Source organism: Penicilliopsis zonata (assembly GCF_001890105.1).
Source record: "Penicilliopsis zonata CBS 506.65 unplaced genomic scaffold ASPZOscaffold_5, whole genome shotgun sequence".
NCBI classification, from domain to species: Eukaryota; Fungi; Ascomycota; class Eurotiomycetes; order Eurotiales; family Aspergillaceae; genus Penicilliopsis; species Penicilliopsis zonata.
The window spans coordinates 956002-979469 of record NW_019208915.1 but is presented as its reverse complement, the minus strand read 5'-3'; the positions used below and the strand labels follow the sequence as shown (position 1 = coordinate 979469).

The 23468-nt window shown below is 50.8% G+C and overlaps 9 protein-coding genes across 9 annotated transcripts in view; 6 read left to right on the top strand and 3 right to left on the bottom strand.

Annotated features, from left to right (window-relative positions):
• The window catches only part of ASPZODRAFT_141375 (hypothetical protein), a gene marked incomplete at both ends in the record, with an annotated part of 2371 nt that extends 1713 nt beyond the window's left edge, over positions 1 to 658 (top strand). The window contains one exon of the mRNA XM_022724744.1: positions 76 to 658. Coding sequence (XP_022582315.1) covers positions 76 to 658 — 583 coding nt within the window. The remainder of the gene's footprint in view (positions 1 to 75) is intronic.
• Positions 659 to 728: 70 nt separating this feature from the next.
• On the bottom strand, positions 729 to 1696 carry ASPZODRAFT_131383 (hypothetical protein). The gene is made up of 7 exons (XM_022722746.1): positions 1570 to 1696; positions 1429 to 1482; positions 1336 to 1369; positions 1252 to 1276; positions 1164 to 1196; positions 1058 to 1098; positions 729 to 991 (listed from the first exon to the last, which is right to left on the bottom strand). Exons 1-7 carry the CDS (start codon positions 1598 to 1600, stop codon positions 847 to 849), a joined length of 363 nt encoding a protein of 120 aa, XP_022582314.1. The 5' UTR covers positions 1601 to 1696; the 3' UTR covers positions 729 to 846.
• Positions 1697 to 2141: 445 nt separating this feature from the next.
• On the bottom strand, positions 2142 to 3103 carry ASPZODRAFT_1778908 (hypothetical protein). Its single transcript, XM_022727087.1, has 8 exons — positions 3087 to 3103; positions 2981 to 3029; positions 2900 to 2922; positions 2814 to 2847; positions 2715 to 2749; positions 2616 to 2642; positions 2493 to 2562; positions 2142 to 2433 (listed from the first exon to the last, which is right to left on the bottom strand). The coding sequence occupies exons 2-8, from the start codon at positions 3009 to 3011 to the stop codon at positions 2369 to 2371; spliced, it is 285 nt and encodes a 94-aa protein (XP_022582313.1). The 5' UTR covers positions 3012 to 3029; positions 3087 to 3103; the 3' UTR covers positions 2142 to 2368.
• Positions 3104 to 3303: 200 nt separating this feature from the next.
• On the top strand, positions 3304 to 6144 carry ASPZODRAFT_151243 (hypothetical protein; the record flags this gene model as incomplete). Its single annotated transcript, XM_022725718.1, has 3 exons — positions 3304 to 3531; positions 3648 to 4412; positions 4654 to 6144. The coding sequence occupies 3 exons, from the start codon at positions 3304 to 3306 to the stop codon at positions 6142 to 6144; spliced, it is 2484 nt and encodes an 827-aa protein (XP_022582312.1).
• A 974-nt stretch (positions 6145 to 7118) lies between these two features.
• ASPZODRAFT_63168 (hypothetical protein) lies at positions 7119 to 9678 on the top strand (the record flags this gene model as incomplete). The annotated part of the gene is made up of 3 exons (XM_022729131.1): positions 7119 to 7563; positions 7628 to 7804; positions 7877 to 9678. The coding sequence occupies 3 exons, from the start codon at positions 7119 to 7121 to the stop codon at positions 9676 to 9678; spliced, it is 2424 nt and encodes an 807-aa protein (XP_022582311.1).
• Positions 9679 to 10131: 453 nt separating this feature from the next.
• Positions 10132 to 11476, top strand: ASPZODRAFT_131375 (hypothetical protein). Its single transcript, XM_022722744.1, has 3 exons — positions 10132 to 10421; positions 10493 to 11280; positions 11338 to 11476. The coding sequence occupies exons 1-3, from the start codon at positions 10277 to 10279 to the stop codon at positions 11362 to 11364; spliced, it is 960 nt and encodes a 319-aa protein (XP_022582310.1). The 5' UTR covers positions 10132 to 10276; the 3' UTR covers positions 11365 to 11476.
• Positions 11477 to 11831: 355 nt separating this feature from the next.
• ASPZODRAFT_15246 (hypothetical protein) lies at positions 11832 to 12556 on the top strand (the record flags this gene model as incomplete). Its single annotated transcript, XM_022725855.1, has 2 exons — positions 11832 to 11984; positions 12062 to 12556. The coding sequence occupies 2 exons, from the start codon at positions 11832 to 11834 to the stop codon at positions 12554 to 12556; spliced, it is 648 nt and encodes a 215-aa protein (XP_022582309.1).
• Positions 12557 to 12715: 159 nt separating this feature from the next.
• Positions 12716 to 17587, bottom strand: ASPZODRAFT_64001 (hypothetical protein; the record flags this gene model as incomplete). Its single annotated transcript, XM_022729197.1, has 9 exons — positions 12716 to 13174; positions 13236 to 13310; positions 13382 to 13678; positions 13858 to 13889; positions 13953 to 14148; positions 15569 to 15747; positions 15810 to 15912; positions 15999 to 16148; positions 16223 to 17587. The coding sequence occupies 9 exons, from the start codon at positions 17585 to 17587 to the stop codon at positions 12716 to 12718; spliced, it is 2856 nt and encodes a 951-aa protein (XP_022582308.1).
• A 2758-nt stretch (positions 17588 to 20345) lies between these two features.
• Positions 20346 to 22919, top strand: ASPZODRAFT_131371 (hypothetical protein). Its single transcript, XM_022722743.1, has one exon. It carries the CDS (start codon positions 20370 to 20372, stop codon positions 22809 to 22811), a length of 2442 nt encoding a protein of 813 aa, XP_022582307.1. The 5' UTR covers positions 20346 to 20369; the 3' UTR covers positions 22812 to 22919.
• Positions 22920 to 23468: the final 549 nt, after the last annotated feature.

The window sequence follows — 23468 nt, the reverse complement described above, 5'->3', positions numbered from 1 at the left end:
CCCCTTCCCCCCCCTTCCATTGTTTCAAGGTATATTCTCTTTGAAACATCTGCTGATAGATCGCTCTCTACTTAGTTACCCTATGCTTGCTGGCAATGTCGCAGCTTTGCTGAGCCCCATCATCTTCAGCCCCGTTCTCACTTTCATCTTCGGACAGCAGAACTACGACTATGAGAGCATGCGCGCCATCCGCAAGGTGGACGACACGGACGTTGCAGCCGCCGCTCACGTTGACATCGAACTCATCCCCGGGGAGACAGACGACCCAAGTGACCAGTCGGAAGAGGAGACCCGCAAGCTGAACAAGGCGGCATTCTACTCCCGCACGTTGACCGTCATCATGACGGTGTGCCTGTTGATCCTCTGGCCGATTCCGATGTACGGCTCCTCGTACGTGTTCAGCAAGAAATTCTTCACTGGCTGGGTCGTGGTCGGTATGCTCTGGCTGTTCGGCACTGCCTTTGGTGTGGTCGTCTTCCCGCTCTACGAGGGCCGTCACAGTATCGTCCGCGTCGTCCGCATGATGGCTCTGGATGCCATGGGCAAGAAGCCCGCGCTGCAGGGCCACAAGGCCCCGCGCGAAGAAGGGCAGTCGGGCATCGCCACCCCGACGGAAAAGATGAAGGAAGCCCAGGCCAAAGATGTGACACAGGCTTGAAATTGGCTAACCCGTGTATTTCTTTTCCATGCTTTATTTGTTGACGTTGACTCTTATACCCCCTCTCGTTTATCGCTCACATCAGATCTTACTATCTTAATGAATGGAAGCTAGTGTTTTAAAGAATTTGAATCGTATTCTGCATCCTAGTACCGAAACACATGACTTATCGTAGCAAAGCATCATTATCATTTATAGGAATAGCCTCCTTGGCCCTCTTGTGGAGGTGCAGGAGGTTGGTATCCACCATGAGCCTGGGGCGGTGGCTGGGGAGCAATTCCAGATACATATCCCGGGGGTGGCCTCGTACTTGGTGTGATATCAGGGCGATCTCTGCGAATAGCTTAGTCTTTGAAGCGCTTCGTTCCAAGCCCGATTACAAAAGGCTCGTCTACATACCTCAGGTCCTGAGTGAACCGGCAGGTCTGGCATGTGACTTCCTGTAAAGGTTTTTCAGCGGAGAGTTATAGTTGGGTCTGTTTATAAAAAAAATAAAGATACTTACTCGGTATTTGTGGATCGACAATGGGAGCACAGGCTAGAAAATGGAGTCAGATACCACGCCACTCGATGGAGAGACACGAATAACATACAACAAAGCAAACAGTAAACCAGGGCCTATACGGGATGGTCCATTAGTTTTGCTGATATCTGAAACTTTGGGAGATGGGGCCTACCATCTGCTAACGCAAATGCCGTTCCAGTGTTGGCCTGGGAAAGGGTCCGAGTAAGCTGCTTGTTCTTGTGAGGCATGAAAAGAGGCGACATACAGTTATAGCAATATGCTCTGACGTCTCGATACTCCTCGAGCATCGAGGTAAATTCTATTCAGAATGTTAGATGGGGTGGTTGGCAAGTATGATTGAATATAAACTGGGCAGGTTGCAGCGCCCTGTAGAAGCTAAGCTTACCCTGCGTTCCGAACGTAAGACAGATTGCCATGGCTTGATTTATGGATCCAGGTGCAAAATCGATTGTGTTCTGATGAAAACAACAAAGGTAGATAGCTGCAAGTTCTCGAGTTGACCAGCTTGGGAGTTGAAACTTGAATGAAGCTGATCTCGGCCACAAGAACGTGACGCGTGTGGCGTTGTGGCTAGAGCGCATTAAGCACCTGATCGCCCTGATTTCAATCCATGGCACGGCTGCAGTGGAGATCAGCATGGATAAACAATCATAATACTCTCAGGGAGAGCTCATCTGATGTTCTTTTTATAATGAATCGAATCATCAGAGACGATTCAAATCATAGATGACTACTAATAATACGACTACCGGCACGACGTCATCCGAGTCAAAGAAATATATAGAGCCGTTACTCTGTACACAGCTGTTTACTCGAAAATAAAGATGCATAATGCCATCAACAAGAAGTTGGATTTTCGGTATACTACCCGCAAAAAAGCATATCGATTGCTATCGACAATCAATCAAGATATTGAATGAGGTAAATGAAGAAAAAAAGTCAAAGAAGGATATAAGAGCAGAATCGAAGGGCTGGGTGTGATCTGCGGGCAAGAGCCCAGTTCAACACCATCCTTTCTCCATAGTCCCGAAAAGAATATCTCAATACCATCGCTAACTCCCCGTTTTCAAGGTTCCTTCAACGAAGATAAAGCTCGATCATGGTCCCATGTCTGACGTGTACAGATCACTGGCACGAAAAAGGAGTGTAAACTTTTTCGCAATCAATAGAGGCGGGGGCGGAAATCATTGGGTCTTGAAAAGGAGAATAGCGCAGTGTCCAAGGTAGAAGTAAATGAAGTGTTTCGTCTCTGTACCAGTATTAGGTTCAATGCATAGCCTGACTCTACAGCATCTGGTTATAGCTCACCGTGTGTGACAAAGCTACCGAAGTTCCTACCAACCACACAGTGCCATGTTGCGCCCTTTCGCGAATCAAACTGTCCGACGTGTCAGTTTAGAGGAGATTAGTGTTAGGGAAAGACTCGCGGACCTCTTTCTTGATGTACTGAGCGATATCCTGCAACGCATCAGTCATCATAAAAAACATGAGATAATTATTTTCATAGTGAGCCCCAGGCCTTGTACCAACCTTCTCAATGTGAAACTTATCCATCGCCTCGATCGCTGCGAAATTAGCAATTGCCCCCCCTCCCCGCATGATCGAACAGAATATGTCAGGACTCCGTACCAACTTCCACGGCCTCTTGCTGCATGTCCTCGGTCTATATCACTGTAAGCGTCAGGAAACAGAATAGCGGCAATTGGCGAGCATACCATATCAACGGACTTTATTTGCGCTGAGAGGGAACAATTAGCCGCGAAATGAGTCGAGTCGTCCGGAATCCGGGCGCCTACCTTCCAGCTTCTCTCTCTTTTCGGTCGCCATCTTGAGTGTCGGTCAGTTGTTGAAGCGGGTATCGAAGTCAAAAGGGAGTCGGTGCCAGCCACAGCTTTGGCGAATCAACAGCTTGTTCTTAAAGGAAATAGCGAGACCGCTCTTGCAAGTGCAAAGCGATGGCGCGTGCGAATGTCGAGCATCATCATTGAGGCACGGGCCACGCCCCAAGGCCCTCGCTCACCGCCCTCGGCATTATAAACCAGCAGAAAAAAACATCCGCAAAAAAAAAGTTTTCTTCCCTCATGCTTCACCTGGGCGTTGCCAGGTAGAAACCAGCAATATGGAGAACACCAGAGTTTTTGTCTCTGGCCTGCCGCCTACTTTCTCCAATGAACAGCTCAGAAAGCATTTCGCCAGTCGTTACCAGGTGACAGATGCCCATGTCCTGTCAAAGCGCAGAATTGGGTTCGTCGGCTTCAAGAGCCCAGAGGTAGCCCAGCAAGCTGCGAACTACTTCAATCGGACTTATGTCAAGATGTCTAAGATCTCAGTAGAGATTGCTCGACCAGTATGTGACTGATTATCGCCGTTGCTTTTTGCTTGTGATCTTTTTTTTTCTTTTTTCTTTTTGTTGTTCGCGCTGACCAGTGAAGGTGGTCTTGGGACTGACCAGTATTTTACTAGGTTGACTCAACCCCTGTTGGTGGCTCCGATGATAAGAATACATCTCAAGGCAATAGTCTGAAGCGGAAACGCGATGGAAAGAATGCCGAGGCGGACCCCAAGTTGCAGGAATATCTTTCTGTTATGCAACACTCGTCGAAGACGAAGACCTGGGCAAACGAAGAACAACTTCCCAGGGCTCTTCCCCAGAAAGACTCAGCTGTAGGTGCTGAGCCTATGGAGGTCGACTCAACACCCGCTGTCTCGAATGACACACAGCGGAAGAAAGCTAAGGTAGAAGTACCCGATGCTTCTCAAAGATCCTCCACTGTCCCCGCTCGGGAGCCTCGGCACGAGGAATCGAAGACTGAAAATGTCGATCGTGTTGAAGTGGTGGATCAATCCGACGATGTCATGGTGCAGGATGAGTCTGCCGCCGCCAAGGCATCAGAAGAACCGATCACGGATTCTGACTGGCTCCGGTCGAAAACAAGTCGCCTTCTTGGTCTTTTGGACGATGAGGAGCAGGCGGAATTCGGCTCAGCGGCCCAGAACCAGGTCTCTGCTCCTGCTGAAGTCAGACCGGAGACACAGTCAGATGACGAACCTCTCGCAGAGCAAAAGAAGGACACCATGGTCGACGACGAGGCAAAGTCACAACCGGTGGTCGATACAAACGTTGAGAATATCCTCATTTCAGCTCGTCTTTTTGTGAGAAACTTGTCCTACGATGCTTCGGAGGCTGATCTACTCCCCGTTTTTGAGCCTTTTGGGAAGATCGAAGAGGTTAGTCGCATCCCATTTATTTATTCCCCTCCTCTATCTACCCTAAACTCCAGTTTATGGAGTGCACGCTACTGTGATGATCTTCCTGATAGGGACATCTGATGCAAAAGCACATGATGTGAACAGGTCAAGAGATTTTAGTAGATGCTTCTTGAATATCTGATGAAGCGTGTTTCAATCCTCTTTGAATTCAATAGTAACAACTTTTTACCGTGGCTCAGTTGCTAATGACTTCTTTCAGATCCACGTTGCTTTTGATACCCGGTCAACGACAAGTAAAGGGTTTGCCTATATCCAATACGTCGAGCCGGAGTCCGCTGTCAACGCTTACAAAAGCTTGGACGGAAAGAACTTCCAAGGTCGCCTCTTGCATGTTCTTCCGGCTGCTGCGAAGAAGTCATATAAGATCGATGAGCACCAGCTGGCACAACTTCCTCTTAAAAAGCAAAAGCAAATCAAACGGAAGATGGAGGCTACATCGTCGACGTTCAATTGGAACGCTTTATACATGAACACCGACGCAGTGATGTCTTCAGTAGCGGAAAGGCTTGGTGTCTCAAAGGCCGATTTGCTGGACCCTACTTCATCAGACGCTGCCGTGAAGCAGGCTCATGCGGAAACGCACGTAATCCAGGAGACCAAGGCCTATTTCGTGTCAAATGGTGTTAACATCGATGCTTTTAAGCAAAGAGAACGGGGCAACACCGCAATCTTGGTCAAAAACTTCTCCTACGGAGTTAAAAGCACCGACCTGAGGAATCTCTTTGAGCCTTACGGCCAGATTAGTCGACTTCTCATGCCTCCGAGCGGTACGATAGCGATCGTGGAATTCAGTAGACCCGACGAGGCTCAACAAGCATTTAGAGGTCTTGCGTACCGAAAATTGGGAGACTCCATCCTCTTTTTGGAGAAAGCCCCGAAGGATCTATTTGATGCCAACCTATCGACTCAGCAACCTGTGCCAGAGGTGAAGGCCATCTCGCAAGGCTTCTCCACTGCTGATACGTTCACTGCGGGTGAGGCTGATGGGGGAGTTTTGACATCAACTCTCTTCGTAAAGAACTTAGACTTTTCAACAACTAACGAGAAATTCGTCGACACATTCCGGCCGCTGGACGGCTTCGTGTCTGCTAAAGTCAAGACCAAGCCAGATCCCAAGCGGCCTGGTCAGACGCTTAGCATGGGCTTTGGGTTTGTGGATTTCCGAACGAAAGCTCAAGCTCAGGCTGCCCAAGCAGCGATGGATGGCTATAGACTTGACGGTCACGCGCTTGTCATCAAAACTTCCCACAAAGGCTTGGATGCAGCGGAAGAACGAAGGCGTGAGGACAACGCGAAGAAGCTCGCTGCCCGCAGGACGAAGATCATCATCAAGAACTTACCGTTCCAGGCTACGAAAAAGGATGTCAGGTCTCTTTTCGGTGCATATGGGCAGCTCCGCTCTGTGCGAGTTCCGAAGAAATTCGACCATTCTGCTCGTGGTTTTGCCTTTGCTGATTTTATCAGCGCTCGCGAGGCTGAAAATGCTATGGACGCGCTGAAGAACACGCATCTCCTGGGTAGAAGATTAGTCTTGGAATTCGTGAACGAGGAGGATGTCGATCCTGAAAGCGAGATCGCGAAGATCGAGAAGAAGGTAGGGGAACAGATGGACAGGGTCAAGCTTCAGAAGCTCACCGGAGGGGGACGCAAAAAATTCACTGTAGGGGCCCAGGACGATGGGGAGGCCTAAGGGCACTTCTCCCTGTGGATAGGGACAGCAATGAAGGTGGTCGTGAACGCGCCGGCCTGTTATCATCCCTTGCTTGGCTAATGGGGCAGCAGACGCCCATGTACTGCCCCGGCCCAACACGTTCATGTCGCCTGTCAGTACCTACTTTATGCACCCTGCAATGCGCTGCACGGCAAAATCTATCGTGCATCTTCCAAGGAATCAATCTCCTGGACTGCGCTACTGCTATCCAGTTCAAGTCCTGTCCAACTCCTCTATTGTAGACCCCTTCAACCTTGATTGACAACAATAGACAAGGTCCTTATGTGACGCCTACATTCCAAATGCTCTCTCTCTTGATTAGTTATGCATTCCTCGTTCGACGAACAACCGCTGTCGTTGGATCTTCTGACATTCTTGTTGATTCTGATTGTCACGGTTCACCCACCATCAACCTCTGTACCTGGTCGAGCCTTGACCTACTGGCAATGGGTTTCTGTTGCATAAAATCTCCGAACTGCTCGTTACTGGATCGTGCTGCTGGGCATCCCTTGCATCCCACTTGAGCTCGTTCACGGCGAACCTTTCCTGTGCTCCTCATTTGCTGCGGCAAGGATAGCCACTGTCTTCCTGTCCTCTTGACTGCATGTCCTTGGACGCGCGAAGCCCATGGGAGGTCCCCGCCTAGATCTGTGGATGTTGCTGTCGAGGGAGCCGCCAAACAAGCAGACTGATATCCCAATGTAGCCTGGGGTTACGGTTCGCCCCCCCTCTCCAGGGAGAGAAATGCTTCTCTATAAACATCATGCTCTCGCTCCCACATTCTCTTTCCCAGGCTCTTACATTCTCTTCCAGCACTTGCGTTCTTGAACAGTCTTTCGTGACGGTGCTATTGCGTTACTTTGCCAGGCAGTTTGCATAGCGGTCCAGTCCTCAGCTCTTTCTCTGTGGAATCCATCATTCTTCCGAGAATCTATCACAGGTCTGCCCGCTCAATGGCGACTGACTGGCAAGCTGGGTGTGTCATACGCCAGCCAAGTCTGGAGAGTATTGGGACTCACCATTCGGACCGGGCTCTACAGAACACCTCTGGCAATGCTCAGGCTTATTCTGATGGTTTGGCACATATCAATGACGCCGTTGGCCGCGGAGAGCACTTCCATCAGCTGGCGTTGAAGTATCCCAACCCTCCTCACCACCATCCTCCTCCCCCGGTGGGCGTCCATACCCTTCACCACCAGCAGGCCCTGGCAGCTCGACTTCACGCAAAGAAGCTTCGAAGGCTGCAACCTGTTGGCCCGAACCTGGTTATAAGCCGTCGAACCAAGAGCTACCTAAAGTCTCAGAAGTATCTCGAATATAGAGCAAGACCTAGACGTGATACTGGTAAAGATGGAGAACCGGTGTGGTCAGATGAACTTGAAGATGCTTTCCAACAGGGTAAGCTTGCACATCTCTGACCTTGCAACGCTGATGATCCTGTGCTTATATCTATCTCTCTTAGCCCTCGAATCCAACCCACCCATGGGCCGCCGAAAGTGGTCCGAACGAGGGAAGTCCTACGGCCGTAACGAATTGATCGCCGAGTATATCTACCGGTTGACTGGAAAGAGACGGACGAGAAAGCAGGTTTCCAGCCATCTTCAGGTCCTGGATTCTATTCTCAAAGGCGATCCAGACTGTAAGTAGCCACCAGATTGCCAGTGGGCTTAACCAGAGGAGCCTGCTTGATTAACCTCCATTTATTTTACAGGGGAAAGACTTGTACGAGAACAACCTACAGACCGATCAAACAGCCAGTCCCAGACAAGCGGCCCCAAATGGAGAACTTCGGCGGAGCCAGTCGCCTCCAGTCATTACAGCGGTCATGCCCAGCCTGCGTATCGTGACCAGACAAGACCTTCCCAACCCTATTCCGGGGAACTGCCCCCTGCACACATGACATTAGGCTCCAATATGCGTGGGCCTAGTGTGAGCTCGAATATCCAAGCGTTCAATTTTGACATGTGGGTGAACGTCCCGCAGCAGCAGGCAAATCGCATCGACAAGGCATTCCACGTCTACACACGCCTCCAGGGAGATCAGCATCATCCAGTGGCACCCCCGAAGCCGCTTGAAAATCTCATTGATTGGCGAACCGACTTCCCACACCTTGCGTCGCTAGTCGAGGACATCAATGGCCCTCTAGACTGCGATATCATTCTGCTCGAGGCCAACCTTGAGTTAATGGCCGACTTCCCTCCCGCCGGTTCTAGGCTCGGCATTCAGCTGGACCTTGACTTCGGGCATCCCACTGCGGGTGACATCCTCATGGTGAGCCAGATGGAAAACTGGACTTGCAGTACCCACATCTACGAAGATGGCCAGGAGATTCTCGAAACCTACCACGATCTCCAGAAGACATCATCGACCAAAGTCAAACCTCTCTTCGAATCTTCGTGGTGGGCAAAGGTCTTCACACAGCTTACCCAAGAAATACGCATGGCCGAAGACTCAGGCCAACCCGAAGCTGTCCACGCCGCAGGCGAACACACGAGGCAGTTCTTCCGTTCTCTTACGGCTGTCCAAGAGTTACGGGCTACCCTTCCAGACCCCCGACGAGGCTCAACGCCATACGCTAGTGGACACGGAGATCAAAGCAAGCGGATGGCCATCCTTCTGTGGAAATTCCGGCAGACTCGAGAAAACGAAGTCGGCACCACGACCTGGCGGAGACTCATTCCGCCCCCGGACCGGACCACTACGAACAGCCCAAGACCCTCTATGGGAATCGACCTCCCTCCCCTCTCTCTTGATTCATTACTCTCCACCAAGCAACCACCTCCACCACTCTACCAGGCTCCGGTGCAGCATCATGATCTGTTGCCACACACGGGAGCGTCCCAACCACACTGGCCGTTGTACCAGCATCCCCATGACAACGTAACCCATCTCCTCAACTCCACGGGTCCGTTCGACTTTCTGAACTCGATCAGTCGGGCAGAAGATTCCTTGGCGGACAAAACGGCGGTCGCCTCGGTCCTGGATTCTTTCCCCAATTTGAACCAAGAGACCACTCAATCTAGCAGCAGTATCAGCGTGCCCAGCAGTGCACCGATGATACTCAACGTACATGACCTGGGCTTGTCGCAGCCAAACCTTGGGTACTCTTTGAGTCATGATGGACATTACGTCCCATCCCAGCACCATGGGGTCAGTCTCCACGACAGCACCAACGTACTGAACCTTCACTCTATCTTCGGTCCCGACGCGCCTTCCATTGATGACATCAGCGACACTCACGCGCCTCTCTGGGCTGCTGCTCATACAGCTTCTATCCACAACGACACCGTCGCCAGTCACTATAACTCCCTCCCCTATACAACCCCCGACCACCAGGTTCCGGTTTCCCGGGAAGCGCATTCGGCCCACCCGCTCGAAACCTTCATGCCCCCGGACGTTGACGTGATCGAAAAGATTGTGGGAAGTATGCCTGGAGATCATGGCATCCATACACCTGCACCCAACCATGCCACCTCCAACTACACGGAACCTCCTGCAGTTGAGCCGGTATAAAGTCGAGAAAAAAAAAAAGCGTTGCCATTCCCCCTTATTTTCTTTTTGTCACGATCACTAATGTCTAAACATATTGTCTCCATGTATTACTACTCTTACTATTATTTATTCCCTTGTTCTTATTGTTTAACAAGCGTCGGGTAATATCCCGTGAATGCGCATACAGCGATTCTTCCCCCCCTTCTTTTATTCTACTTCGTTATATTATTTTGAATAATCCATCCCGCCGTATTTATTCGAGTCTCGCAAATAGTAAATCTTAAACAGTCCCTTGATAGTAGGAATAAGGTATTACTGACCCCTCCCAATTTAACCGGAGGCTCGGCTTAATGCGTTGTGTACTTGGTATTTACCCGGCGGGCAGCACCTTCCCTGAACTGCCATCGCGGGGAAACTGCGGGAGAATCCAGTCCTTTTAGCCATGAAGGAAGAAGTCGAGGATTGCACCGGGCAGTGGCGGGGAAACTCGCTCGTTATTTGTGGCCAGATTTTTCTTTAGGGACTGTGTTCCTTTTCTTTTGCTTCTTCGCTACTACTCTCTCTCTCTCTCTCTCTCTCTCTCTGTTGTCTCGAAAGATTCCTAGATCGTGCCTTCACCATGTCTACTCCTAGCATCAAGCTCAGCAGCGGCTACGAGATGCCCCTCGTGGGATTTGGCCTCTGGAAGGTCAACAACGATACTTGTGCCGACCAAGTCTACAACGCGATCAAGACTGGCTACCGCTGCTTTGACGGTGCTTGCGGTATGTAATCCGACGGTCTCCTCCCTGGAAAGCGTGGCGAGCTGGGTATATATCTAACGTGTGTCGAATAGATTATGGTAATGAGGTTGAGGCTGGCCAAGGTGTTGCCCGGGCCATCCAGGAAGGTATCGTGAAGCGGGAGGACCTGTTCATCGTTTCCAAGCTGTGGAACAGCTTCCATGACGGTGACCGGGTGGAGCCTATTGCTCGTAAACAGCTGGCAGACTGGGGTATCGATTACTTTGACCTGTACATCGTGCACTTCCCCATTGCGCTGAAATACGTGGATCCCTCGGTGCGCTATCCCCCGAGCTGGACCTCGGAGGACGACAAGCTCGAGCTCAGCAATGCCAGCATCCAGGAAACCTGGACGGCCATGGAGACCCTGGTCGACAAGAAGCTTGCCCGCAGCATTGGCGTCAGCAACTTCAGCGCCCAGTTGGTCATGGACTTGCTCCGCTATGCTCGCATCCGCCCTGCCACCCTGCAGATCGAGCACCACCCTTACCTGACCCAGACTCGCCTGGTTGAGTACGCGCAGAAGGAAGGCATTGCGGTGACCGCCTACTCCTCCTTCGGTCCCCTCAGCTTCCTGGAGTTGGACCTGAAGGATGCCCACAGCACCCCTCTCCTGTTCGAACACCCCGTCATCACCGAGATTGCCACCAAGCATGACCGCACTCCCGCTCAGGTCCTGCTCCGTTGGTCCACTCAGCGCAACATCGCTGTTATCCCCAAGAGCAACAACCCCACCCGTCTTGCTCAGAACTTGGATGTCACTAGCTTCGACCTTGAGGCTGGCGAGATTGAGGCCATCGCCGCTCTTGACAAGAACTTGCGGTTTAACGACCCCATCGCCGTATGTTCCTTATCTCTGTCCCCCGCGTGCTGTTTTGGAAACTGACTTATTGTGTAGTACGGCCTCTACGTCCCCATTTTCTAAGCTTCTACATGATTGGTTCATATGTCCATATCCATGAAGATTTTGATGTTATGAAAGTTGCGATTTCTAGTATATAGTTACGCCCTTTGAGCAATGAATATAATCCTGTCAAATAACTGCTTTTCCCCTTGGAAAGTAACAATCTCGTAATATACTGTCATTACTATGTAGTGAACTGATAGCATATTATGAGCGCTGCGCGCCAAGATCGACTTGCCGCAATCCTCGAACCTTTTCTCCCGTCCATCAATTGAGCAGAATGCCAGGGCCTTTCGAATCCTTAATCCATTCCCTTTAAATCTTTTCCCCATGCGTCCTGTGTCCTTCGTAAATCGCCCTCCTTAGACTTGAAAGGACCTGGTCCGCCCTCATTGAAAGGGGGGAGGGACCCTTCTTTTTTCTTTTTCTTATTTTCCAAAGTGTCGCTCCTATAACAGGACCTCACCTCCCTTGTGGCCCCGTCCAGGATGCGCTCCGAGGCCACCAAGACCCTATCCAGGGTCGCAGCCCAGTCTGTTCACGTGGTGACGAACCCTGCGCCGCGGAATCTGGCAGAGAGCAAGCTTGTGCTTGCAGCGTTGCAGAAGTTTGGGGAGGTAGTGACCTTTCGCAACCTGAAGGTAAGAACCACTAGAGTTACAGAGTTACAGAAGTACAGAAGTACTACAAGAATAAAAACTTACGGTTCTGTTTCAAGTATGCGCCCGGGAAAAGACATCGCAACGTCGACCGGTCGACGCTCGCCATCTTCGAGTCCGCCGACTCGGCCTCCCGCGCGATCGAAGCATCACCGCTCGTGATCCCTCTAGACAATAAACTTAACCCGCGAATGAAACCACACACACAGACACAGACACAGACACAGACACAGACACAGACATCTTCTGCCCGTCTGACATGCGATGTATATCGGTCCACGTTCGACCACGAGGACAACATGCCCCGGAACCCATACCATAGCAGCTACCGCGTCTTGGAGAACAGCTACCAGTACAACGATCTCATGCAGAACACGAACATCCCCCTGCGCGAACTGGCGGATAGCATGATGGGGCGCAAGACCAGGATGCGGATCCGATATCGTCAACGGATCGCGGCGGAGAATGAGCGGTTGGGCGCCAATTCGCTGGTCAAGTTTTATCGCGAGGGGTTGGAAGATGCTGATGGGAATCTGGATTCCGGCTCTAATTAAAAGTAGTCTGCACATATCCTGGCTATATGAGGTATCTATGCTTATCTATCGGTGCAGGTGTCATCGGTATGTACTAGAAACTACATCTACATGGCTATGAATGAGATGGTTCGTGTATCATTGCGTGTTCCTGTGTATATTATCAAACTCGTACATACGCTAGCAAAGGTCAGCATGGTTACGATTAAGAGTAGCATGGGTACGGTGAAACGTACTGGCATCAATCTTCATGATATGCGGAATCGCAAGCCGCACTTTATTGCGATACAGGGCCGGCGCCTTCATCTGCAACGGGTTCCCCTCGAAATAGACCGTCTCGAGATGTTCCTTATCGCGGAGTTCGCGCTCCACCTCGTCAAAGTTGGCGAGCTGGTTGTTCGACGCCCAGAGTTCTTCGAGTTTGGCTAGATGCGAGATATGCTCCAGTTTCGAGACCTGGTTGTTCGAGAAATCAAGCACACGCAGCGCCGTGTTCGCCTCTAGTCCCGTCAGCTCGGTGATGGCGTTGTGCGAGATGTACAGCTCTTCTAGGTTCGGAAGGTCGGACAGGCCCGTGATGCTCGTCAGCCGGTTGGATTGGATGGAGATGATGCGGAGGTTCTGGAGGGAGGAGAGGTTCTAACCATTTAGTTTATGTTTGGCAAGATTGTCAAGAGGTTAGTCACAGTGTAGTTCATACCTTCATTTCTGTAATCTTGTTCTTGCCCAGCCATAACTCTTCTAGAGCAGATAACGTCTCGAGGTTTTCAATCTCCTACCACTGAGTTAGATTCTGTGAATTCATCTGAATGTAGAAAATGGGAGAGGGGGGGGGGGGGGGGCTACCCTAATCCGATTCGCACCCAGTTCCAAATTCCTCAAAACAGATAACCCCTCCAGACCCTCGATCTTGGATATCTTATTCTGCACAAAGTACAGGTCCGTCAGTTTGACGAGGTGCGCGATGTTCTTGATATGTTTGATCTTGTTGAAGCTGAGGTCCAGACTGGTCAACTCGCGGAACTCGTCGAGTCCCTTCACGTGTGAAATCAGATTGTCGTAGAGATCGAGTTCGCTCAGAGAGGCGGCGACAGAGGGGGGGAAATCGATGCGACTGATTTGGTTTTGTCGTAGGCAGAGTTTCTACACACTCATTAGCAAAGCCACTGATCGGATATTTTGTCTTTGTTGTTTGGTGTTACCTTTAGCTTCGTGAATCTCTCCAGTTTCAACGCAGCGATCGAAGTAATCCGACAGTGCACGAGATCGATATCCTAACCATATCAGCTGAATGCAACGAGAAAATCCACGAGAATATATACTTCAACATCCCGGTCCTCATCTTCAAGAAGATCTAAAGACAGAAGAAAGATCAGAAGGAAACTTTAGCAGCGAATCCAAGTCCAAGATTTCATACCCTCATCCGCTTCGATCTCCTCCACTGGTGGCGCCTCGGGATCGGAATAATCTGGATCTTCTAAGGCTTCTGGGTTCGTGATCACCGCCGTGGGCTCGTATCGTTGTTTGCCATCCCATCCCTTGCTGTCCTTCATCGTCGCAGATGCGTCGTGGTTGTCGTTCGGCGAGTCGGAGCTCATCAGGTGCGGGGGAAGCTCTTACAGCTACCTTTAATACAGATCGGTATTTTGTCTTTTGAATAAAGGCAAAGATAAACACTGAGAATTAAAGCCTAGGTTATAGTTTTAAAAGCAACCCTGCTGAGAGTATGAAAGAATCAAAGGTCTAGTGAAGATACAGGCTTGGCGTATTTTTATCCGCATTAGATCACCTGCAGCAATCTGGAGCTGGGCCATGTGCTAAATGTATCACCCCACCTAAACTGGTCTCACATACCTAGATATTATCGATCTTATATTTTTATTATATGAATTTGCGAGAGTGCACATAGAAATTTTAATTATGCTTTGAAGACACTGAATTCTTATACTTAAATGGCACGCGGTGCTATATACAGCTCTGTGCGTCGCTCCCTCAGTTGAGATACATATACACTGTAGGGGGGCAGACGTCAGTAGCGTTTGAAGCTATAAATAGATACCATGGGCGGTAGCTGGGAAACCGTCTTCATCTGCGTACTGAAACAATGGTAGATGTCGCTCGCTTGGAAGCCTCGGGGAAAGGGGGGGGGGAAGGGGTGCGAAAGATGTCGTGGGCTCGGGAATTCAATAACGAATGGAAAGAAAAAATTGCCAGGGTGGTTGAATGCTGGAGAGAGGCTGGAAGACAAATATAAAAGCAGGAAAAGGAAAGAAAATAAAATAAAACAGGGGTAGTATTGTGTCATGCCTCGTCGGCAAAAAAAGGGTGAAAAAGACAAGGTGGGAAGGAAAAGTTGGATTCATGAGACCAACAGATTTTGGCTGATGACCAAGACCGACGCCTGCAGAATGCAATATGAGAGAGAAGAACTCAGGAAAAGAAGAAATAAGGGGGGGAGACTGGGAGGAATAAAATGAGGAGACAGACATAGGAAATATCAGAAGCAGGGATGAGAGAGAAAGGGAAAAAGAGAAGATAATAAGGAAAAAGAAAACAAGAATCCAGAGAATGAAAACTCAGCTCACTGGGAGCAGTAGGGCTGGATATCCTGCCGCAAAGCAACCGATGCACTGCAAGGGAATATCAAATCTCATCGATGTAGGGGGAATTATAACAAAAAGGGGGAAAATAGAAATGAAAAAAAATAAACATGACGACAGATACAATATTCCATTTCGGTGGATTTTCTTGCTGACCATCCAATCGATTCTCTTGAACCGACCTGTTTGACGGCTGGACGAAAGCATAGCAGAATAGGCGCGGGGGGGAATCTTGCTGATTAAAAAAAAAAAAAAAAAGGCATGGTTGAGTAGAGCGCAGAGGATAGCAGGTGGGACCAGGATAGTGCTTTTGCTTTTTGTTGTATGAATTCAATAGACAAGCTCGAACCGCGAACGTAGGCATAGAAAAATTGGATCACGTTCATAACGGGTATTTCGAGGGACGTGGGCGCTACAAGCCAATATCCAACACGAGGCTGACATCTTGGACATGAGCGCCGGCAAGGTCTTCGAGAACAGGGATCAGATCAAGAAGCTCGTTGTCATGAGCGTCAGAGAACCAGCTGCTAATTGGTATCGCGTGTTGAGGGTGGAATATGTATGAGGTCGGGGAATTGTCGATAATGATTGTCTCTCGAAGATCGCGACCGACTTGAGAGAGGTCCTAGCAGAAACAGTCAGAGAAGTAAGTCTGAATGACTGATTAAATCAACATACCTTGACGTAATTTCCCTGATGATTGTAGCAACTGTCTCTGAATAAACGATGGTGAACAACGTGATGGATATCTAATTGGTCCAGTAATGGATCCCCGTACTTTTTATAACATGAGCGACTCTATGGACACACACACACACAGAGAGAGAGAGAGAGAGAGAGAGGGAGAGGGAGAGAGAACTCACTTTAGAGACAGATGCAGTGAAGACGACGACCTCGTACAGTTCGCCCACTCGTTTCATGAACTGGTCAACTCCCGGGCGCTTGATCACGTAGATGTTATGATATTGGCCCTCGATCTCAACAGGAATCGTGAAATCCGCACGGTCCAGCACCTGTGGGTAGTATTAGCGTTGAGAGTCATCGATGAGAGGAAAAAAAAATAAGAAAGGAGGGTTGAGAAATTGACCTTGAAACTACTATGAACCAACGTCTCGTCTAGATCAAGAACCAGACATTTGCGACCCAGGAGAGGAACTTCCTGGGGAGGCAGTAGCCACTGCTTTTGCCCATCTGTCGGCCCAAGAGGCGGCGGAGGAAGGGTTGGCATTGTAACAGCAAGTTCTTCATGCGAGGAATATTGCCCATCGTCGCCAGTGCTTTCTCTATCGGAATCCTGATGGGCCCCGATGGAGTTATCTTCCGGGACAATCTCGTCTTCCACAACGGCAGGGTGAGAATCCGGTTGCTTGTCCAGCGGTTTAGCATAATCCTCGGTCTGAATAGCCTCGTCAGCGGAACCGACAGCGGCAACGGTAGCAGCAGCAGCAGCGACATCAGGCGGCGGCGTCGTGGTCGTTGTTGCTGCTGTTGTTGTCTGAGTTGTGGTAACAACATCCACCTTTGCCTGATCTTCTTCAAAGTCTTGAGTCTGCGTCGGCTCCGGGGGAGATGGGCCCGTGCTGGAGACGGCACCATCAAGCTGAGCAGCGGCGCCCGGTGAGATGACGGTGTGATCGACTTCGATGCCGGCAGACGGTTGGTTCGAAAAGACTGTCAGACTCTGCTTTTCATCGCTGAACTCCTGATGCTCCCTTGACTCTGCAGTACTTGAGTCACCGGCATTGACGTCGGGCTTTTCAGGGGTTGGCTGTCGGTTCGCGACGATCGGACGTTTGAGGGTCTTCTTGGGAGGCTGAGTAGCGTCTTCGCTATCGATATCGGTCGTGGTGCAGCAGCTCAGGAAGGCGAGAAGCTTGTTCGAGGCTCTTGCCTTCTTCTCCAACCGGGAAGAATTTTGTGTTTCCGACGGAGTCGACACCTTGGGTTCGTCCATGTTGACCATCTCCAGGTTGTCCCGTCGCGACCGTCTGCTACTCCCTCGACTCTTGTCTCTCCGTCTCTTGGAAAGGCTTAACTTGGAGCTGCGTCTTCCCGTCTCATCCTGCGCGTCCTCCGGCACCTTGTTCAGAGTTGACTCGTCCGCTTTCGATGACGCTCGAGACGGAATGGGCAAGAGGGAACGCTGTTTCCTGACAGCGTCGGTCGGTTGGTCCGTGGACGCGGCCCCTGGACCTTCGGGCGTTGTGAGTGAGGAAGCAGCCGGTTGGGATGATTGCCCGGCGGCCGTACTCGGGGAGGCAAGCTCCGATTTGGGGTCTTTTAGAAAAAAAAAGAGAGAGAGTTGATTAGTTAAAAATTCACAACGGATGGACTCTTCTTGGAAGGAAGGAGACAAAAAAGCCTTACTTGACTCGGCAGGCATGGATGCTTCAACGGGAGCGCTCTTTGTCGCCGACGGGGAGGAATCCAGCTCGGAGCTCCCACCAACCATTGAGGGTGATGGAGCGAGGCGAACGGGGTACAGCGGCGACAGTTACAGAACACGAGTCGACGCGACAACGCAAGATTGGAGATCCAAGTTGGTAACCACCAGGGTTTCCGCCAGAGGAGGGAGGGAGGGGGGGGGGGAAGTGGTGAGGGAAGGAGAGGAGGAGGGAGGAGAGGAGGGGGGGGGGGAGGCGGGCCTGAAGGCTGCTTGCTTGCTACACCTCCTGGATCAGTTTAACTGGGAGTGACGGGTTCGTTCCTCTGGCAGTCCCGGGCCACCGCCTTGGATGTGGCTAGTGCACAGCACCGAAAGTTGCCAAAAGCACACACTCACCACCCGTGAATTTTCGTGATGGCACTGCTGGGAGCCGACGGGCAGGAGCAGTGAGAGGGGGGTGAGAGGACAGCCGGGGGAGGGAAGAGGAAATGCGCCAGCAAGAGAGGCGCTGAAGCAAAAGGGCAGGCTGCGGTCGGGGAAACGACGAAAGCGCAGGGGAGTCCGGGAGATGTCACGTGGTCCTGGCAGGGTGTCGCGGCTCGCCGTGTCGGAGTGTCCCCCGGTGGACACTGAACACTGGACACTGGACAATACTCCGTACCTAGACTGGAAAAGGGCTCAGTCGGAGGCAGCGAACGAGCTCGTAAGCTCATCACTAGCCCACTCGGTTTGGCGAACTAGATTAGGCCAGGCGCTGGCGTTCGTAGAGCTGATGGTTAGTCGCTATTGGGGGGGGGAAGGGAGGTGGGAAAGGGCCCTAAGGGTTCTGGTCGAAGCCGATCTGCAGGCGCAATAATAATAATAATAATAACTGAATGGGGGCAGTAAATAATAATTAATCAGCGAGGCACAGTAGTTTACTACTGATATTTAGCTTACAAAATACCAGATAAAAAGTAGAAAGAAAAATGGAGAAGAAAAAAAGAAGTACAAGGAATCCCTCGTCTTTTACTAGTGGCCTAAAAGAATAGAGAGAGGGCTGGTGGTGGTGGTGGTGGTACGGTACCAGGGGGCCAGGCTGGAGAGAGGAGAGTGTCTGGCCAAGGAAAGACAAATAATGTACTACATAGTAGGCACATAGTACCTAGTAGTTAGTTACTATGGGTTCTTTATAACTAATAACTAGTTACTACAGTTACTACAAAATAATTCCAAGGAAAAAAGAGGAGATTCAGATCAGTCAGGACCTAGGTATTTACCAAAAATTGACAGCACAGGCTACCGGTACATCTACTGTGTGGTTATCTACTGTGTGGTTCTAGATCTTATTTCCTCGTAGTCCACGAGGCTTCTTAAGCTTTAGAACGTGTGGTCTTTAGCTTTCTGGTACCTACTGCATACAGGTACCTAGGTACGGAGGGCTGATGTACGGAGGACGAAGTACCTCGGTGATTTGATACCTACCTACTCTGTACCTAGGTATAACTTAGTAGCTGGTAGGTATTTACAATAAAAATACATAATACTTGATCCATCTGAATCACTGTTAAATACCTGCTTGACTTAGTACCTAGTACTAATATTTATTCTCATCAAGCCAATGAATTAGTCGGTGGGGACTCGGAATCTCAACAGTGGACACGGCGCTTATCGTGTGATGGACAGGACATTAACCCGTACCTAGGTAGATGAGACTAGCCTATCGCCAGCATCATCCAACTTTTCCTGGTTACTATCCCAGTGCTGACGAACAGATCAACCAATACCTAACTAATAGGCAGTGAGGCACTAACAGACACGGAGTCTCCGTAATACATACGGAGTAACTACTCGTATATGTTAGTATGTACCTAGGTAGTACTCCACGGTAGCTCCTAGTGTTTATAATTATTAGAAGTTCTAATTTTGGATATTATAAAAAAAGATCAGATAGATATAAATAAAACAGTCTGTATTCCATTAATTCTTCTGGCATTGGCTACTTAGGTACGGAGTAGGTAGGTTAGTACTTAATGCCAGTATTGTACGACTCGTACAGAACGCCAATGCGGGGGAACAGCACCATGTTTGCATTGCGCCCAGGCAGTATTAGGATCTGGGAATTCCAACAATTAGTTATAGAGTACATCTGACATATCTGATGAGTCACCGCGTCTCCTATCACTGTACTACATATGGAGTACTCATGCTCGTCTTCATGCGGATGTCCGAAATATCCCTGTAGTAGGTAGGTTAGGTAGGTACCTAGGTATCTATCTAATGCAATAATCAAGTACGGAGTAAAAGGCATGAATACCAGTTTTCATATATTGAGACACTCTTAGATACCCCATGATTACATGCCTCTTGCATCATCATCCAGGCGTCACTCTTCTATAGTTACATAGTACCTATGGAGTACCACAGAGTACTAAGCAGTAATCAATCACTTACTTCACTCCAATATTTCGAAATTGCGAAATTATAACAAGTCCACATAACTAGTAGAATAGTTACTACCACTTAAGGTATTTAGTTGTGTTGAGCACTGCTATGCCCTGGTGATTAAGCCTATGCACGTGACTGGCACTGGCCGAGGTCTTTCACATGCGACGTTCCTCAAGCTCGAGGGCAACAGTTGCTTCCATCAACAACCTCACTCTGCTCGGCCAGAATCATCAATAATGAACCTATGAACAAACATCAATCATTGCTTATAACCTATATCCATTATATTCCTGCTTCAGAGAGCCCTCGGCTCGTTCGATCCAAGGATGCCAGCTGCCTCCAACGCAGGTCGTCAGCCAGCATATTACCTTACCAAGCCGAGATCATAGCCAGAGGTAAAAAAAGGTAAAAAAAAAAAAAAATGGCTGCTCAATCAACGCTCCGGAACCCTCGGGGCGACCCTCTCGTTGCGTTGTATACGCATTACTCCGATCTGTTTCGTGCCTACGCCAAACGCTCGTCCAGAACAACCAGGCTGCTGGCAACCGTGTCACTGCTCCTGTCGATCATCGCGTCGGGTTATGGGGGATACAACTGGCTACGAGCACAGGCGAAAGAGCGAGCTCAGGCTCGCCGACTGCTGCGTCGAAATTCCGGCATTAGAGGCAAGGATGGTTCGCGTATCATTTACGTCCCCGACAAGGGTTCCACCACGTCCAAGGTCACCATCCACCCGACAAAACCTACCACCTTCGATGCGCACCGGAGGCTGTTTCTGAACCCCCCCGGCTCGACGCGGCTGGGGGACGCCAACGATACCGTCTCGCAAACCCCGCCGTTGTCGACGAAACCAGGCCTGAATCTCGCCTTCCTCCACCAGTTCCTCAGCCTGTTAAGTATCATGGTTCCTCGATGGAACAGCAAGGAGACCGGTTTACTGATGGGTCATGGCGTCTTTCTATTGCTCAGAACCTATCTCTCCCTGGTGGTCGCGCGGTTGGATGGCGAAATTGTGAGAGACCTGGTGGCTGGGAAAGGGCGAGCCTTTATCTGGGGCATTGTCAAATGGTGTGGGATAGGAACCCTCGCCTCGTATACAAATGCGATGATCAAGTTCCTCCAGTCCAAGGTGTCGATTGCCTTCCGCACCCGGCTTACGCGGTACATCCATGATCTCTACCTGACGGGGAACAACAACTATTACAAGCTGCTGAACCTCGATGGGGGGATCGGCCAGGATGCGGATCAGTTCATCACCCAGGATCTCACTCTATTCTGCTCGGCCGCGGCATCCCTGTATTCTTCCCTGGGGAAGCCGATGGTCGACCTGCTGGTCTTCAACTACCAGCTCTATCGCTCCCTCGGCCCGTTGGCCCTGTCGGGGATTCTCACGGGCTACTTCAGTACTGCAGCTGTGTTACGCAGACTGTCGCCTCCCTTTGGCAGACTGAAAGCGGTCGAGGGTAAACGGGAGGGTGATTTCCGAGGGCTACATACCCGATTGCTGGCCAACGCCGAGGAAGTCTCCTTCTACGGCGGCGCCGAGATTGAGAGGGTGTTTTTGGCCAAGAGCTTCAAAGATCTCCAGCGTTGGATGGAGGGAATATATAGTCTCAAGATTCGATACAACATGCTCGAAGACATCATTTTGAAATACTCTTGGTCCGCGTTTGGATACCTCATCACCTCGCTGCCTGTCTTCCTCCCGGCCTGGGGCGGTCTCGGGGGTGTCATGGAGCTGGCCGATGATGCCAGTGCAGAGACCGGTCGTGAGCGAGGGCGCATGAAGGAGTTCATCACGAACAAACGGCTGATGCTCTCTCTGGCGGACGCCGGCGGCCGTATGATGTACAGCATCAAGGACATCTCCGAACTGGCCGGCTACACATCCCGGGTGTACACCCTGATCTCCACCCTCCACCGCGTCCATGCCAACACGTATTATCCGCCCCCCGGCCGACCCACTGAGCTCTATTCTCTCGCAGACGACCAGGGCACCGTCCACAGCGGGTTCGACGGGGTGCGCCTGGAGCAAGTGCCCATTGTGGCGCCGTCGCTCTTCCCGCGCGGCGGCGACGAGCTGCTCGAGTCGCTCTCCTTTGTTGTCCATTCGGGTGACCACCTGCTCATCTCCGGGCCCAACGGGGTCGGCAAGTCGGCGATCGCGCGGATCTTGGCGGGCCTGTGGCCCGTCTACCGCGGGCTAGTGAGCCGGCCGCGCGCCATCGGCCTCGAAGGGATCATGTTCCTACCGCAGCGGCCGTATCTGAGCGTGGGCACGCTGCGCGACCAGGTGATCTACCCTCACACGGAGCTGGACATGCACGAGGCCGGCCGCACCGAAGCCGAGCTGCAGGCCATCCTGCAGGACGTACACCTAGGCTACCTGCCCCAGCGCGAGGGCGGCTGGGACGCCCGCAAGGAGTGGAAGGACGTGCTCAGTGGTGGCGAGAAGCAGCGCATGGCCATGGCGCGCCTCTTCTACCACGAGCCCCGCTACGGCTTCATCGACGAGGGCACCTCGGCCGTCTCCTCCGACGTCGAGGGCCTGCTCTACGAGCGCGCCAAGGAGCGCGGCATCACCCTCATCACCGTCTCCACCCGCGCCTCCCTAAAGAAGTACCATACCTTCAACCTCACCATGGGGCTGGGTGCTGATGGCGCCCAGTGGGAGTTCGACCGCATCGGTACCGACAAGGAGAAGCTAAGTGTCGAGAAGGAACTGCAGGAGCTGCGCAAGCGGCTCGATAATGTCGAAGAGTGGAAGCGACGCCGCGCCGAGATTGACCTCGAGCTGCGCACTGTCTGGACAGAGGGCGGAGAGGAGCTGCCCCCTCCGCCGTATGCCGAGGAGGATTCCTAATCTTTTTTTTTTTTTACCTCCTCTTGCCCCCTTGTATTTCTCTTATTTACACCAGGGCATAGTTATATCATGACTTTCGTAGGTACAATCAATAAGATCGAGTCCTTCCCCTCCCATATCCCCGATTTCATCGTGTACGTATCATTAGCACAACATCTACGCTCATTCCTCGCGAGTCGCTCCCCTCGCTCGAATCTATAGAGAGTGAATAAGCAAACAAGGCATATTCAATATACTTATTCAAGTTGTCTAGTAGTGTCGTTAGTTGGTACTAAGAAAATACCACAGATTCACCCAACCAGACTTGCTCATGGGTAAAAATAGGCGAGTTGAGAGGCTAAGGAGTCTCGGATATCAAATATCAAGATAGACATCTCTCTCTACTATATTAAAGCCATACTTCAGCGATATGATCTTGTAAAGAAGAGGTTGAGGAGCGACGCGTCAAGGCAGATGTCACGTGCTCTATCCGCTGTCCAAGACAAAGTCTCGACGGCGGCATTGTGACGTTCTTCTTGGACCTACTCTGGCGCACAACACGCGAGAGCCATCAGCTTTTTCAGAACAACAGGGGGTTTCTTGATGAAGGTCCCCCATGATGACGGGCTAGTAGACTTGCCTCAACGTTAAGTTCTAATCTGGGGTTTGTTTCGCCCC

Bases quoted from the DNA above. Each gene is read 5' to 3' on its own strand.
- ASPZODRAFT_131383 (XM_022722746.1), bottom strand. From the start codon at position 1,600: ATGGCAATCTGTCTTACGTTCGGAACGCAGG. The intron at 1,370-1,428 runs GTATGTCGCCTC...ACCCTTTCCCAG, and splicing joins CAGAGCATATTGCTATAACT to GCCAACACTGGAACGGCATT. The intron at 1,197-1,251 runs GTATGTTATTCG...TCCATTTTCTAG, and splicing joins GGTTTACTGTTTGCTTTGTT to CCTGTGCTCCCATTGTCGAT.
- ASPZODRAFT_1778908 (XM_022727087.1), bottom strand. From the start codon at position 3,011: ATGGCGACCGAAAAGAGAGAGAAGCTGGAAG. The intron at 2,923-2,980 runs GTAGGCGCCCGG...GTTCCCTCTCAG, and splicing joins AAAGAGAGAGAAGCTGGAAG to CGCAAATAAAGTCCGTTGAT. The intron at 2,643-2,714 runs GTTGGTACAAGG...GATGCGTTGCAG, and splicing joins ATAAGTTTCACATTGAGAAG to GATATCGCTCAGTACATCAA.
- ASPZODRAFT_131371 (XM_022722743.1), top strand. From the start codon at position 20,370: ATGGCTGCTCAATCAACGCTCCGGAACCCTCGGGGCGACCCTCTCGTT.
- ASPZODRAFT_131375 (XM_022722744.1), top strand. From the start codon at position 10,277: ATGTCTACTCCTAGCATCAAGCTCAGCAGCGGCTACGAGATGCCCCTC. The intron at 10,422-10,492 runs GTATGTAATCCG...TGTGTCGAATAG, and splicing joins CTGCTTTGACGGTGCTTGCG to ATTATGGTAATGAGGTTGAG. The intron at 11,281-11,337 runs GTATGTTCCTTA...CTTATTGTGTAG, and splicing joins GGTTTAACGACCCCATCGCC to TACGGCCTCTACGTCCCCAT.